Source organism: Gastrolobium bilobum, unplaced genomic scaffold (genome assembly GCF_033153095.1).
Source record: "Gastrolobium bilobum isolate Gb01-03AN ecotype WA unplaced genomic scaffold, APGP_CSIRO_Gbil_v1 utg7961, whole genome shotgun sequence".
Classification (NCBI taxonomy): domain Eukaryota; kingdom Viridiplantae; phylum Streptophyta; class Magnoliopsida; order Fabales; family Fabaceae; genus Gastrolobium; species Gastrolobium bilobum.
In genome coordinates, this window is record NW_026899198.1 from 98,049 (window position 1) to 114,815 (window position 16,767).

General features: G+C 36.0%; 1 protein-coding gene across 2 annotated transcripts; it reads right to left on the reverse strand.

Annotated features, from left to right (window-relative positions):
- Positions 1-1,427: 1,427 nt before the first annotated feature.
- Positions 1,428-11,676, reverse strand: LOC133288165 (ras-related protein RABB1b-like). 2 transcript variants are annotated; one of them, XM_061485861.1, is made up of 6 exons: positions 11,404-11,676; positions 11,179-11,318; positions 8,577-8,659; positions 2,381-2,585; positions 2,212-2,280; positions 1,428-1,669 (listed from the first exon to the last, which is right to left on the reverse strand). In XM_061485861.1, exons 1-6 carry the CDS (start codon positions 11,447-11,449, stop codon positions 1,577-1,579), a joined length of 636 nt encoding a protein of 211 aa, XP_061341845.1. In that variant the 5' UTR covers positions 11,450-11,676; the 3' UTR covers positions 1,428-1,576. The 2 variants fall into 2 exon arrangements, with proteins under 2 accessions (XP_061341845.1, XP_061341846.1); XM_061485862.1 differs by having other exon boundaries at positions 1,642-1,669; positions 2,361-2,585.
- Between the last annotated feature and the right edge of the window lie 5,091 nt (positions 11,677-16,767).

The window sequence follows — 16,767 nt, forward strand, 5'->3', positions numbered from 1 at the left end:
TAAAGGAGATAATATTATTTCTTACAGCATAAAAAGTACTAACCTCATTAAAAAAATAGTCTTTTAATGATATAATGACATGACAATACATGATTGAATGGTTGTACGAAAACAGATGCTTACCTACCTTCACTTCTTTTATCCTATTCAATCAAACAAGTACAACTTAAATTTTTTTATCATGTTGATGTGATATTTTCTCTCACTTCTTTAGGATATAAAAAGAATGCTATAACAAGAAAGGAGAATGATTTGTTTACAAATTTTTTATACAAATTTTTACAAATTACATTATCTTTCTCGGGGAGAAGATAGTATAACTAGTGTTCTCTCGAAAGAAGATAATGTAGATGGTAAGAATTTGTAAACAAAAAATTTGTAAATATAACTTATTCCAATAAAAAAATTTAAATAAAATTACAATGGGTTGAATTCATTAATTTAATTTTAACTTACTATTATTGTTACTTAACCACACATTATTATAGCATTATTGGAATAAAGAGGGGCTCTACTATTGTCTTCTATGAGATGAGGCTAATATTTTCCAATTATTATGACATGACAACCGACGTCACTTTTGGAATCACTTCCGGACCAATGTAGAAATTCATTCGGCAACTATTTAAGTTTCTACTTATTCGCAACCACAAATCAGAGGGGCATTTGCGTAACTAAGTTGGTACCAAAATTATGACTTCCCTAGCTTTTTCATCATACCACCTCCAAGAACGTCTTCTCCAACAGTGCAGAGTGTTCCTTTTTACATTGAAATCGGGTTTTGATGGGGAAACGTTGTGCCCTGCTTTATTTCTCAAAAACTTGTAATAAACGAGTATGTCTTATTTCCCCACTTTGACTTACCCATCTATCCCCTCAAAAACCACCTACCAAACACCCTCTAAGAGGGTTAAATTAGACCTGATAAAAAATTGATGTATTAATATTGCTTACAAGTACAATTCTCAAGAACTAATATATTATTTCAATATTAATATATTAAAATAATTTTTTTAATATATTAATTTTAAAATATTAGAGGATATTATGTTATACAATATCATACCAAACGCTGGATAGTATTAAAATTTAATCAGATCTTATACTATCATGTCTTATCCTATGTACCAAACATCCCATTAGTGTTGTAGGCATCTTCATTTTGTACACACGTCAGCATACAAAGTAGCAACTGAACATTTTAAGCATAGTAAACAAGCAGCCATAATGAGTACTAAAACGTAAAAATTGCATTTCCATGACGATGCAATTTGGTCATGAGTTCTGCTCGTTAGCAAGTAAATGTTCTCATAAAAATCACTGGCTGTGATAAAAGCTCATAACAAACAGGCATTGAGAAATTTCCTTATGATATTTAACACCACAACAAACATTTTTAACATTAACCGAAGACTATAGCTTAGCAATTATGGAGTCAAATCTGTCGAAGAACACTCCTGAGGATAGATCTATACATGAAATTACAGGGTTATCTAACAGTCCCAGTGGAAGATCTATAAGCAGCTTGGAAATAGAAGCACAAAAAAGATCAGATACAAAGTAGTTTTCCTCCTTATCAGCTGCAACACCCTCCTCTCGTTGTAACACTTCCATCTCTTGCCCCTGATGAACCTTGGGGGCGTCCATATCCAATCTTTATGCCAAACGACTACAAAAATAGATTCACTGCTAATTTTAGCCCAAGGACACATAAGGCTGCAGGAAGATTTGAAAATAAAAAGCATCCCTGCTAGATTTTCGGGAAACTCATTTTGGGTGGAAACTATCAATTACACAGCATAAACCTTGGACAATAATTGTTACTGTGACAAATGAAAAAGCCAATTTTTTTATGGGGGAGTTATTCAATATGGCAATAAAACAAGGAAACATCCATTCTCAAGACGTAACTGAAAGATTTTGATGTTCACAACATGCATTCTGATTTTGATAATTCGGTTAGTCGATACCAATATAATAATAATAAAGTCAAAGACATTACCAACAACCATTGGTTTAATTGTTCCCCTTAACTAAAGGTCGGGAACAGAAAAAATGATCTTGGGAGAGGATACCCCTATAATGGATCCGACACTGCTCAAACCGGATTAATTTGGTAATCGATGAACCAATGGATATATCCAGAGTGAAAGACATTGTCCCAACTAAATTTCCACAACCTTTTAAATGAAATTAGCAGTAGATAATTACCTCATTGGATACATCGAAAACACCTTCCCGAATATTCTGAAGAATCTTTGCAGCAGTCTTAATGAAAGCCTGCAGAATACGTATTTTAGTTACTTTTGATGATAATTAAAGATTACAATATCCTATCTACTATGGGATTAGAATCATGCTTGTTATTGATCGATATTACATCTTCCACATTTTGAGCTGTCCTTGCAGAAGTCTCCAAAAATAAAAGCCCATTTTCTTTGGCAAATTGCTCTCCTTCCTCTTTGCTCACTGCCCTTCGATGAGACAAATCACACTTGTTCCCTATGAGCATGATTGTCATGTTACTATTGGCATGCTGCCTGGCATCTTCCAGCCAACTTGCTAAATGATTAAATGTCTCTCTCCTGGTCAACAAAACAAAAGCATCAAATTTTGTGCTCGCTTCCCCTAACACCCACACACAAAAGGAACTGGACATATTATTCATTTATAAATTTAAGGAAAAAACCGTATACACAGCTGAAACAAGAACTGTCAGGCATTCTTGATCAGGAAGAACAGCTTTGGTTCCAAAAATCTAGGGGAGATTGGATTAGGGATGGGGATAGGAATACTAGATTTTATCATGCTAGTACTTTAATACGGAGGAAAAGAAAAGCTTCAGGATGTTGCTGGTCATTGGATAAATGGAGAGGAGAATCTCATTAATTTGGCTAGAAGTTTTTACCTTGACCTCTTCAAGGAAGAAGTGGTAAACCCGGTTTGGATGCAAACTCACAGCTCTTTGCCAGCATTAGGGGAGGACCAGGTTGTTTTATTATCTCAGAATGTTGTCTTGGAGGAGGTGAAAGCTGCCTTCTTTCAGATGGCTCCCTTGAAAGCCCCTGGACCTGATGGCTTTCCTGCCCTCTTTTATCAGAAGAATTGGGAGCTCCTTAAGGGTCAAATTTTTAGAAGCATGCAGAATTATTTCTCACAGCCGAGCCAAATCAGAGAAATTAATCACACCTTGCTAGCCCTTATTCCCAAAATTGATAGACCTTGTCTTATGAAGCAATTCAGACCCATATCCCTTTGTAATTCAGTTTACAAAGGCCTCAGCAAAATCCTTGTTAATAGGATTAAACCTTTTTTGGGAAGTCTAATTTCTCCTAATCAGGTCAGTTTTGTGCCTAAAAGGCAGATACAAGACAATATCATCATAGTTCAAGAGCTGGTTCATGCTATGCATAGAATGAAAGGGAGGAAAAGCTTTTTCTCTATCAAAATTGATCTAGAAAAGGCTTATGATAAGCTGAACTGGAGCTTCATTAGGTCTGTTCTGGAGGAAGTAAGGATTCCAGGGGTTTTGGTTGATGTAATAATGGGTTGTGTTTCTAGTCCCTACATGGAGGTGTTGTGGAATGGAGCTAGAACTCCTGGATTTCATACCCAACATGGAATTAGACAAGGGGACCCATTGTCCCCTTATCTTTTTGTTTTGTGTATGGAAAAGTTAACTCACCTAATTCTGGATGAGGTGGAGGCTAAGAGGTGGAAACCAATAAGGGCTGGGAAATCTGGGCCTTATATTTCACACCTGATGTTTGCTGATGATGTTGTGTTGTTTGCTGAGGCTTCTCTCTCTCAGTTGGACTCTATTCAACAGTGCTTGAAGAACTTTTCCTTGATGTCTGGACAATGTGTGAGTGTGGAGAAGTCCTGCATATTTTTTTCCAAGAATGTGTCTTTGGAAACTGTTAATTCCATTACTGGGGCTAGTGGTTTTAAAAAAGTTAACAATATGGGATGCTACTTGGGTTCTTTAATGAGGCATGGACGTATTAAGAGAGATCATTATGCTGATGTTATCTCTAGGGTTCAAGGTAGGCTTCAGGGTTGGAAATCAAAGTGCCTTTCCATGGCTGGTAGGATCACTTTAGCTAAAAGTGTTATCTCGGCTATTCCATCTTATCACATGCAAAACAACATGTTGCCGGTTCATGTATGCCAAGAGATTGAGAGATTACAGAGGAACTTCATATGGGGGGACTCGGATTCAAGTAGAAAGGCTCATTATGTGTCTTGGGATCAATTGTGTTTGCCTAGGGATTGTGGAGGATTAGGCATCATTAATCTAAGAAGACAAAATGAGGCCTTTATGCAAAAGCTAGCTTGGAAGATCATGCATGAGCAAAACAGCCTTTGGGTTCAAGTTGTTCTAGGGAAATATGGTAGGAACCTCAATCCTAATCGTGGGTTAGTGGCAAAAGCTGCTGATTCTGTGATGTGGAAAAGCATTTGCATAGCCAGAAATAATTTGGCTCAACATCTTGAATGGGTGGTTGGCAATGGGGAAAGCATTTCTTTCTGGTTGGATGTGTGGGGAGATTGGAAGAGTAGTCTCTATGACCTGGCTGCTGTTAAGCCTCCTGAATCCCATCTCCAGGCTAAAATCTGTGATATGGTTGATTCTTTTACAGGGGATTGGAATTGGAGTTGTATCTTAAGTTGGCTTGATGATAATGCTATTTTTAGGCTGCGTAATATGAACCCTCCAGGCAGGGATGGTCCAGCTGACAGCTTACAATGGAAATGGAGTAGCCCAAGTAAGTCTTTCGTTAGAAATGCCTACTGTCATCTGTCTACTTCAACTTCTGGTAAGGACAAAGTTTGGACAGCTATATGGAAATGGAGGGGACCCTACAGGATTGCAGTCTTCATTTGGATTGCTTGTTTGAATAAGTTGCCTGTTCGGATGCTGACAGGGCAATGGTATGGGGGGGATTTATCTTGTCCTTCTTGCGTGGATGTGCTTGAAACAGTTATGCATGTTCTGAGAGACTGCAGGATGGCTAGACAAGTTTGGGAGAGATGGTTCTCAGGTAACATTCCATCTGAGTTCTTAAATCTTGAAGGTAAAGAGTGGTTTAGACTTAGTCTCTTTCAACCTTACGCTAGTAAATTGTGGCACTCTTGGAAAGAGATCTTCTTTGTGTCCTGTTGGTTTCTTTGGCATTAGAGAAATTGTATTGTGCACGAGGAATTGTTTGTATTTCCTCATGATCCTACTCATGTAATCCTGGGATTCTTAGCTGACATGAAGAGATGCAGCAATTCTGATCCCTTTTGCTTAGATACAGAGAGAGACCAAGTCCCTGAAGTAAATAGGAATTGGAGTATCCCCAGCCAGGTTAGAGTTTATGTTGATGGTGCTTTTAGCTTGAGCTCTGGTGTGGGTACCTGTGGAGGGGTAATCTGCTCGGATAGTGGAGAATGGATAGGGGCTTTTGCCTATAACATTGGCAAGTGTACTGTGTTGGAATCTGAATTATGGGGTATCTACTTTGGTCTCAAGATGGTAGGTGATATGAATTTCAACAAGGTTTGGATGGGTTGTGATTGCAAAGAGGCTATTCTTTGCCTTGATGAGGGAATAGAAAATTGTGGGTTCTCCTCCTTAATCTGCAAGATCAGAAGTGTTGCCCAAGATGTGGATCAGCTTCAGCTGGAGTTCGTCCCAAGAGAGCTCAATGCTTGTGCTGATTTTTTTGCTAAAGAAGGCTTTAGTCTTAGGGGTGAGGAGTTGAGGTTCTTTTCCTCCCCACCTGTTAATTTTCTTTCTGCTTGGTTGGATTTTAGCTCCAATTTGTCTATAGAGCATTTGTGTTTGAACTTGCTTGATATGGTTGTTTAGTTGTTTCTGGGCTTGGCCCTCCTTATTATCAAAAAAAAAAAAAAAAAACGTATACACTGGGGGGCTATCAGATGTATGCATACACTTGTGAGTTGTAACACAGATGTGGCACAGACAAAAAGCTTCTAAAGCCATGAAAACATGTAGCAACCAGTAGTAAGAGAATTATTCCACATATGAGCAAAGGAGAAGTTATCAAAAGATAGTTCATAATTCAAACATAATCTAAGATGAAAATGTTCAAGTTGAAATTATAAGATTTAGGTACAGAAGGAGGAAAGAGAGAATCTAGACTATAAATAATAGGATATTAAGTTGATACGGTGTATTATGATGCGATAAAAAATACAAAGCATTAACCCCTATTTATATTAGCATTACACTCCTAATTAAATCAAATCAACCAAGAAATATAATGAAATCTTGAAACCACTCTTAAGAGATTATCTAAAATACTTTGAAATATTCTAAAGATACACTAAAAGATATTATAAGATATTTTCTAGATATTTTGCTTGAGCTGAAACTTACTAAGTTTTAAGTTTGTTACAAAAGTACACTTTAAAAAAAGTAAACAATATAAATATGAAGTGGGATCCATAAAACATGGCTGAAAAACAACTCAGATGCTGAAGCAAGACTTCTGGAACGATCACCATCTTAAAGCACAAGAAGGCCCAAACTTGTCCAAACCAAAAAAATTAGGTGACCTAAGAAACTTGGAAGAGAAGAGAAGTTATAGCTATATAAGTCACCATTAGAATGACCATTGATAGGAAGAGAAGTTATAACTACTATGATTCATCTGTGGGAAAGACGTCACCATTTCAATGATCGTTGGTAAAAAGAGAACGTGACAAACACTGGCTGGTTTGGATCACCAAACAAGTATGAAAATAGAAGCAGACGCTGGTGTCAAATCCAGAGAAGAAAAATTAACATTATATATTGGAAGCCAAAATACAAAAAATCCATACAAGTACAGACCAAACAAGTATGATGTAGTAGGAGGGGGACACCATATGAGTGTCAAACATGGCAGAAAGCAGCATAATGGAGCCAATCAACCACGTGAAGGTAATGAACAAAGGCAATGGGGACTGGGATGGTGTGGCATGGCAAATGACGGTGAAATTGGCTGGAAAGAGGGCTTCACGCACAGCTACTGATGGGCCCCTGGAACCTTTTAATAAATGTTACAAACGCAGGAAGGCCCAACAGGAGGGAGAAATCAACGTAGCCCAAGCTGATAAGACGAGCCCAAATGAAGGAGGAAGCAGTGAGATGAATGAAGAAAAAAACAAACAAAAATCAGTTACAAAGGAGGCCACGTGGAACGCTGTGAATGGAGAAAGTGAAATGGGCAAGGGAGCTGTGGTGAATGACGAATAAAGAGACAGTTAGAGGTGAAAGGAGGCATGCATGGAGAGTTGTTAGTAGAGGGCTGCACCTGAACGTGGGGTTCAGTGTGGAAGGGACTGGTATCTTCCCAAACAGATGAGCATGGGTAGTGAATCCATGGAGTCTGTAAGGGATTTTTAGGAGTTTAGTATTTCTGGGTAATTGGTAGTAAGTGTGTCTCTTTAAATGTAAAGGACAGTGTCCTAATGGTCCGATTGTAAGGGAATTGTCCTTGTTATTTTCTATCAGTATTGTAAGGGAATTATTCCCACTTTAAACTCAATATAAGTGATTGTTTCGTGTTGTTCATTTCAATTGCTGTTCTGATATTCTGGACATTGGGAATTCTTGTTATTATATTTTTAAAGGGATAATTGGTGCCATTAGCCACACAAGCTTAAAAAAACAAGACATGCAGATCTGAGACATCAGCTGCAAAAGGAGAGATGGCCACCGGAGAAAGGGTGACCGATTGGACAAGGTGAGACCAGATTTGGAAAGAGGAGATGACAAGTCAAATGGACAAGAAGGTTGACAATGTTAGGAGCTTGAGGCAGCGTTCTGGAAGCCTTAATGGGAATAAAATGAAGGCCTTGAGCCGTATGGAAACGTCGGAGCTGAAGGCAATGGCGGTGAGGGTGAAAAACCTACTAAAGAAGGCAAAACACCAATGACCGCTACGAACAACTGAAAGAAAAGGTGGAAGAATTTGTCAAGGAAAATGGAAGGTGAAAGACAGTCATTGAAAATTAAAACAAGGAGAAACCGACTATACCAGACAAAAGAATTCCAAATTCTAAGAAACTCAACGGAGGAATAGCGATATATCGCAGAAGATGGTATCGCTCTAAAGCATGTTGAATTGTAAGATTTAGGTAGGGAAGGAGGAAAAGAGAGAATAGAGACTTTGAATAATAGGATGTTAAATTGATATGGTGTATTAAGATGTGATACAAAGTACAAAACATTAACCCCTACTTATACTAGTATTACACTCCTAATCCTAATCAAATAAGAAAACAAATCAAGAAATATAATGAAATATGGAAATCACTCCCATCAACCAAGATATTCTAAAATATTCTAATATACAATAAAGATACTATGAGATATTTTCTAGGTATTCTATCAGTTCTAGACTCCTAATGCCAAAGAGATAAAATTTCCAAATAAGACAAACAATAACAAAAGGGAAGAAAAAAATGAAGCTTCAATCAGCTGTAGGTGCACGTAGAAGGATAATATAAAGTTTGGCATCAATTGTTATTCTTTTACAAGCAGACCATGCCCTCCCTAAAGTGACATTTGTAAAACCCACCTTGCAATGTCATAAACCAGAAGTGCTCCTGCTGCTCCTCTATAGTAAGATCGTGTGATGGATCTAAAAGATTCTTGTCCGGCCTACAGTTAAACAATGAATTCTGCATCACTATTTATGTAGTGTGGAAAACTATAACTGGAGAGACTTGGACAAAACATATGATTAAAAGAATTCTATACTCACTAAGCAGTATAAAGACGGTTTGGTCTTTGATGAGCACCAGAAGTATGTAATAACAGAATTGGGGGTGGTTAAGGAAGAGAGTTAGTTAAGAGATTCTTCCAGAATATTCTTTGAGGATGGGATAAAAGGAGGGGGAATTTGTGGAGTGTGGTATGCATGTATTGAGTAATTTGAGAAATTAGGGGGTGAGAGGCACTTCTGGCAGTCCTCTGGTTTGTTCTTTCTTATTTCTATTTTCTGTTTCAAGGCTGTTGTCAGTTTTTCGATGATTGTAAAAAATGAGAATTTCATTAAGAAGAGAAGATAATTACAAATAATTTAAAGAATGAGGGATCTTCCTTAAAGTAAAAGGAAAATACAAAATACAAAATAGAAAGGAAAGGAGCAAAGCTACCCAATCTGTCAGCATATTATTTAGGGAAACCCCCTTAAAAAACCCATCAGCTTGACACCAAATACAAGTCAAATGCCTAATCTTAAATGCCATATCAGATATTTTACCGAAGGGAATTCATTAAAGATACAAGAGTTGAGCTCCAACCAAAAATGCATCACACCGTGGCACAGATTGCACAATGCCACAAAAAACTAGCCTCTTTTACTTCTAACAAAACTGTATAAGTAGTTAATCATAAAAAATTGGTCTAATGACCTAGGGCATAGCATACCCAACATTCACCAAAAAGGCCAAACAAAAAATTGCATAAAGAAACAGCAGCAGAATGATGTAAAAATAGAAGGGGAAGAAATTCTGAACAAGCAGCACACACGACACACATCACACATAGCAGTATCACGAATAGAGAACAGATATACTTTTTCTAAGTAACGTGGGGCACAAGTAATACGTTATGTGATGCCTGCTTGAACAAATATTATAAAGGCGAGCAACATGTGTTTGTTCACATGTTTTAATACATTAAATTGAGGTTGTCAATGACAATCTTTACTGGTACTAATAAGTTCTCGTGATCTGAACAAAGCATAAGAACTTAGACTACACATGACATTATCTAGCAGAGCACTAAAATTAACAGCTACTGAGCAGAGACTTACTTAAATACAACAAGGTAGAAGATTTTAAAATTATGAAAATAACAAAACAAAGCCCGCCGAGTGACTCCAAAGAAAAAAGTTCAATGCCATTGCACTTCCCTATCTTTGTAAATGGTAAAGGAAAAGACTCCTCTACGGTGAACCTTTTATAAAATAGTAACAATTTCGTAATCGAAGTACAACTGGTTTTCAGCATTCTAATATGCATTTTGTCTATGATTTCTTTTTCCCCTTCTAATTTAACCATCACTTGTATTTTTATTTTTATTTTTTTTGGGTGGATAACCATCACTTGTATTTTTATAAGATTCATAAGTTGTCATAAATCACAAATTTGATAACCTTCTTGTTTATATTGCAGAATTCTTTGACTTCGAGTTTGATATCATATCTCAAAACAGTTATAATTTATTGTGTCATACTTATTATATATATAATTTATTGTGTCATACTTATTATATATATATATAAAGTATTATATATCATATCTCAAAACAGTTATAATCTGATTGAGACAGTATCAAAAAATTTTGTCCCATATATATATATATATAAAGTGAGAATATTCTAACTACTAAAAATTCTCACTGCTAACTTACTAGCCATCACATCACCATTGGATCAAAGAGAGAATGTTAAAAAAAAATTTAAGAGAGAGAAAATGTTAATCTAATGGAGATTAGATAGGTAGTAAGTTGGTAGTAAAAGATTTTGGTAGTGAGAATATCCCTCCTCATATATATATATATATATATATATAGGGTAAAGTGTGTGTTATTTCAAAGGATGTAAAGTTGCGTCATTTTAAGAAAGAGAAAGAGATAAATAAAGGCAGAGAGAGAGAATTGACAAAAAAAAAGTGCGGGTCTCAACTCTTTTGAAATGATATATATATATATACATATATATATATATATATATAAAAACAGAAAAAAAAAAAAAAAAAAAAAAAAGAGTATAAACAGAAGAACAAATAAATAAAAGAAAAAAAATAAGATTATGAAAATAGTTTAAGCATTTGTGGCTTTTCGTTTCTTATATTCAAACTGCTTTATTTATCTACTGTAGGAAATAAGTTATCTTATCATCTGAGAAAAATAAAATGGGGCCACCAATAGGCGTATCTTCTTATGTGAGTCTAAGATGATAGATGAACTCATACAACATAAAAATATAATTTCTCATATTCAAAACCATGAAATTACAAAACAAATAGTTCATTCTAGTATACTTCAGAAACACACTTTTCATCAATTCTCACCGAATTTGAAATACCTAAAGAAGCGAATAGAAAAAATAGCGCAATCAAGTAATAGAAAATAAAAACAATAAAAAAATAGAGAGAGAAGCGAGAACTGACGGTATCCCATATCTGAAGCTTGATGGGTCGAGAATCGATGGTGACCATACGAGCGCCGAACTCGACGCCAATGGTGAGATCGTGGACGGGTTGGAACCTCTTGTCTGTGAATTGCAGGAGCAGGCAAGATTTCCCTACACCTGCACGCACCGAAACAAAACCCAATATTCGAGTTGATATCGGAAGCGAAGGGTTTCGAAGAGGAAAGAGTAGGACTAGGAGAACCTGTGTCGCCGATGATGATGTACTTGAAGAGGTAGTCGTAAGACATGGCCAAGAATGAAACGACGCCGTGCTACCCAAGAAGAAACAAAAGGGAAGAAAATTTCTGTATGTGAAGAAGCATAAGGAGAAAAAAGGATTGTAGAATGAGAATGAGAATAACCGTTTCAAGTCCTGAAGAAGAGAAGTAAATAAAACGGTCGTGTGAGTATTGACAAGCAACTGCTGAACCCAACACGTTACTCTTCCTCAGTTGTCGACTTGTCGTGCTCTGCACACTTTTGGATTTGGATTTTATCTATTTTTGCCACTTTAGTATCTTATTCTTATCTATTCTATTTCATACCGTGCCTTGCTTTAGTTGCTTTTTTTTTTTTTTTTCCGAAAATTGCTTTAGTTGCTTTGGTTTCGGGTGAAATGCACGGGGATCAAATTCGAAAAGTTGATTTTGGCCTAGCGTATAATACTTTGTAGCTTAGTATTTAACTAAATTTTAACATCAAGAGAAAGAATGTGATCCATTTTGATAAGATTTTATATGTTTAACTTTTGATTTTTGTAGAAAACTATTTATAAAAAGGGAAAAAAATCTTTTTCAATAACAGGAGATAAATTTATTTTCAACAATTTCAGAATAAACTCGTTTTGGGATTAGGAAAAAAAATAGAGTATTTTGAAAATTTTATATCCACTTATATCATGTATTTTACTAAAATATCTTGCATTAATTTTTCTCAAATATCATGTAGTTTTATCTGTTGTTATCTGAGATAACTTTACATCTTGTTGTAGAAGAAACTTATTCCCTTATAAAAAATATTATCAGAGAATGTATTATTATTAGATTCAAGAGGAATCGTATTTGATATAGGATCTAAGGACCAATTGTCCATATAAAGAGATAATTACAAGCTCATTGTACACAGAGAAGAGGGTTAAAGCCAATGGAAATGGTGTGTGTGCACATTATCAGTAAGGGATGCTAGGGTTTCATAAATGTATACATGTGGGATTTAACCTTTCATTTATAGAGAGGATTTACCTTTAGTGGATAAAGCCCAATATCTCTTAGAGCATGTAGGACCCATTAAGTGGGTCCAAAACATTAGCTCTCAATTCGATAGTTTGAGAGTTCGGACTGTCGAGTGGTTGCGACAGACTCTCTAACTTTTAGGGGCTGAGTTGCTCGAGGTTGTAGATGTTGGTAAGTTAATTGTTGTGTCGAGTTGTGCTATTGGACGAGCTATAACATCCACGGATGAGTTCAGTCTTTTGAGGGAATTTCAGGTGTATTACATGTTGCCTTACACTTCCTGATATCGAACAAGTTGTTATATTTCTAAAGGTTACCTTGTGATCCGGTTAGTATGAGCATACCATGGATCTTGGCGTTGTGGCAAACTATTGGTTCCTTCTAGATTCATTGAGGTCGACATCTCTGTTGATTGTTGTTTTTTTTTTGCATTTGTCTTGACGATTATACCTTTACACATGGCATCTCCTTATTGGTCGCATGTGTGTTGGAGATCACGGGACAGTCTTCACATTATGTGCCTCATGATGGCTTTTAACGGTGATGTTTGCATCCTTTCTTTCTCCCTTATGAAGTTGCACTTTTTATTCTTGTGAAAAAAATTACTTTTACCCCAGAAGCCTAGGGCTTTTCGAACATTTATCCTTGGGAATCATGCTTCATCTCCTTCTTTATTTCTTTTCCTTGCCCCTAACATTTATAGTGTTTCCTCCTTTAGCATTCTCAGAAACTCCAAAAACATTTCCAAAATGTTATTTTCCTATTTGTTCCTTGCTTGCTTTCAAAAAGTTCTTTGTTTGCATGGGATTTATTGGTGTCTTTTTTGTCCTTTTTGCGAGTAAGGTTGCAGGAGTGTTTTTCTTTCATTGTTGTTACTCAATATTTGGGTTCATACACCTCCTCAATACCCCAAGCATCATTTCCCCCCTTTTTTCTCCTCTACTGCTTTGCCATAGATTGGGTGGTCATAGGTGTCACCTCTCACAATAGGCGACGATGACATTAGTGATAGTGAAGAGGAGTGGGTAGAGAGGATATATGTCAGTGTCAAATATTGGGTTTTAAGAAAAGAAAGATCCCCCTAAGAGGCACTTCAATTAGGGCTCAAGTGGTAGTGATGGTTGTGGGAGATCCTCTAAACAACAAAGTTGTAGTGGCACACATGATATTAAATGTAGCTCTGTGTTGGGTGCTTATATATTCTTTTAAGGATGTTCCCTTTACTTAGTTCATCAAGAGAAAATGCATTCGTTCTCTTAATATCAACCCAGTCGCACAAGTGCACGCATCAAGTAATAAATGAGATTATTAATGTCCAGATTATCGTTTCCACGAGGATAGAACTCTAAATAACACCTTAAAGTGTTTTACAAAGAATTATTAAGAAAAGAAAATACAGTATTTGAACTGTTTGGTCATTTGTTCCCTACAACCTTGAAAAACTTTCCTCAAAGACAGTAGGTTCAGGTTGACTCCAAATAACTCATTGTGTCGTTATATACCAAATCCTTCTTGATGTGAGAAGGAATGACCAAATTCATTGGAGTTTGGATTATATAGTCACAAGAATTATGAAAGACAATAACTACAAGATAACAATATTTAAGAGACAACAAGATGGATGGATAAAAACAGTTTTTAACACAAGGAACAAATCCACTATTCCATTCTTAAATAGCTATATTCTCAACTCAAGACTTAACCCTTCTGAATTTGTTCAGGTCTTTTCACTGCCAACTCTGATTCCTCAGCTCATGGACTTTAATGGCTCACAAGTTTCCATATTCTTATGCTTCCATTGACTCCAACAGTTACTAAGTTCAGAACCTTCAGTGAATGAGGTGGTTCCTTATTCATAAGGCAACCAGTAATGTTGCTTTCACAACACTACCTTCCTCCTGAGATTAAGTTGTCTGAAATTCCTTCCTTATGGAAGTTCCTTTCTCAGTTTGAGTTCAATTTCCATTGATACACATAGAATAAAGCCCACTTAAATCACAGAAATGCAAAAGCTTCAGTGCAAAAGTTTTGGGTATAGTTCTTTAAGAATTTCATAGCTTCTTCGTTCCACAAATAACTTAGCACATGGCTACAACTATAAACACAATTATTCCAAACTGAAATCCCATAGACCCGAGATTCAGTTCAGAGATAACGACTGAAAGAGAAGAGAAATAACAACATATATTAATAAGAAACAAGTTTAGGGTACAAGAAAAAGAAAATGGAGAAATATGGTTGTTGCTCGTAAGGAGTCTCAAATGGAAGATATAGAATGGAGGAAAGGTTGTCGTCACTTAACTATTGTTAAAAACTATACAACTGAAAAGTAGAAACTTGAAACTATCCTAAATGATCTCTTCTTAAGGAATTCCATGCTTTCTTCGTGTTGGAACGTCTTATTTATAGGCCAGAATAGTGGATGGCAAAACTTGTAATTTCACTTGAGTTGTTTCTCGAATGCATGAGGAGGCGGTGTGAACAGTGCTCTTTTATGAAGCAAGTTGCTGGATGGGACACTTATTGTTGAGATTTGCCTTTTCTTCTGCATTTTCCATGCTTGTTTTTCCTTTCACCCAATGGTAACTCTTTATTCTCTGCTATACACGTTTCTTCCTGCTTGATTGTTGTACCTCTTTCTACTTTTTGGAAGCTTCTTTTCAACATTTCCTGCAAAGTGGTCGAAGAGGGTGAGTTAGTGGAGCAAGTATATTAATGAGTCAATCTGATCCCTTTTTCTTGCATTCTCAACTGATTACATCATTATATGTTCCCTTCTGGTGCTTTTGTTCCTAAGTTCTAGAAATGTGCTCTTGAGGCAAAAATTGGTCACCATATGAAGGAACAGATGGAATTTTACCATCAAAATAGGCTTAGATGGAAACGCATTTTTGTCCCATCACTCTGTCAAAAAGGTCTTTATACAAGAGAGCAGCGAAAATCCTCCTTTATGCCTTGGTTTCACACAGTTCACGTGTGGAGGGGATCATGATAAGCCGGCATCTAGAGAGGTGGTACGTGGGGGAGGTCGAGTGCATATAGTGACTAGGTTAGGGATAACTAAGGTCCAATAGAGAGATAATTGGGTCCAGTTGATCCCTGCACTATGGTGGCTGAGAGATGGTGGCACGTGCTTGCACAAGGAGTTGTTGCAAGAGTATAGCTACAACATTGCTTCTGTTTACCTTATCTTAATTTTATGGAGTCTTTATCTTTCTTTGTTTTTTCTTTATTTTCAAGTATGAGCTAAATTGTTTAGGATTAGGTGATAGAGTACCCATGTAACACCCCGTCAGCTGTCAGTGTATTATCATTACTTATGGTATTAAGCGCAGCAAAATAAATTAATAAAGTGGAAACTATACTAATAATTATCACAAATACTCTTGGGGGCATTTGGTAGGGGAGAAAATATTTTTGTTCCCGGGAATTATGATTCCCATGAATATGATGGAAAAGTGAAGTTCTCATGAATGCAAGTAAAAAGTTGTTTGGTAGACCAAATATTATCATGAATGTTGGCTCAAGTTTCCTCCATTTAGATAAAGGCTTCTTACCATCATAAGATAAAGGATACAGGTTAAAATTACATGAACACAATGATGAACTGGAAAATCTTCACCACGTCATTGTTTCACAATGAACCACAGAAAACTTCACAAAATTTGGCCAAAAAAAGCATAAATGTAGAACAAAATTCTTATAGAACAACGACTTAAAAGTTAAACTTAGAATGATTCATATATCCAATGGTCCTAAGATTTTGTAGTTGTAGGTATTTGTGTTATTTTCACATAGGTTCAAACTTCACTCAATTTAGAGCTCTATATCTCAAGATATTCCCATTTTACTACGCTAGGTTCTCTGTCTTGCCCAGATAACCGTATATTTATCGAGTGAATATTCGGATATTGATATCTGGATATTGGATATGTAATATTAGGATATTTCATGACAATGGAAAAAATGACAGATCGAGCTTCGGGTTAAGGTCCAAAATTGACCCCTCTTTGCCAAATAAACTCTTAAACGAACCTAATTGACATTTATATATACTTTATGCATCAACCTAGCTATCTATAAGCTTAAATCATAAAATTCATCCATGAATTTGTCATAAAAGGTTTCTAGCTATTCAATTACACCAATTAACCATACATTCCTAATCCTTAAGGAAAATATCATAAGATAAATAAATACATCTTTGAACATCAATATTACATAAGAAATGCTCAAATACTTAAAGAATATACTTGCCATATTTACAAGCCTTAATCAAAAGTATACAAGTTTTATCTCAAAAAACAAGGCTATACAAAAAATGAATGTCTATA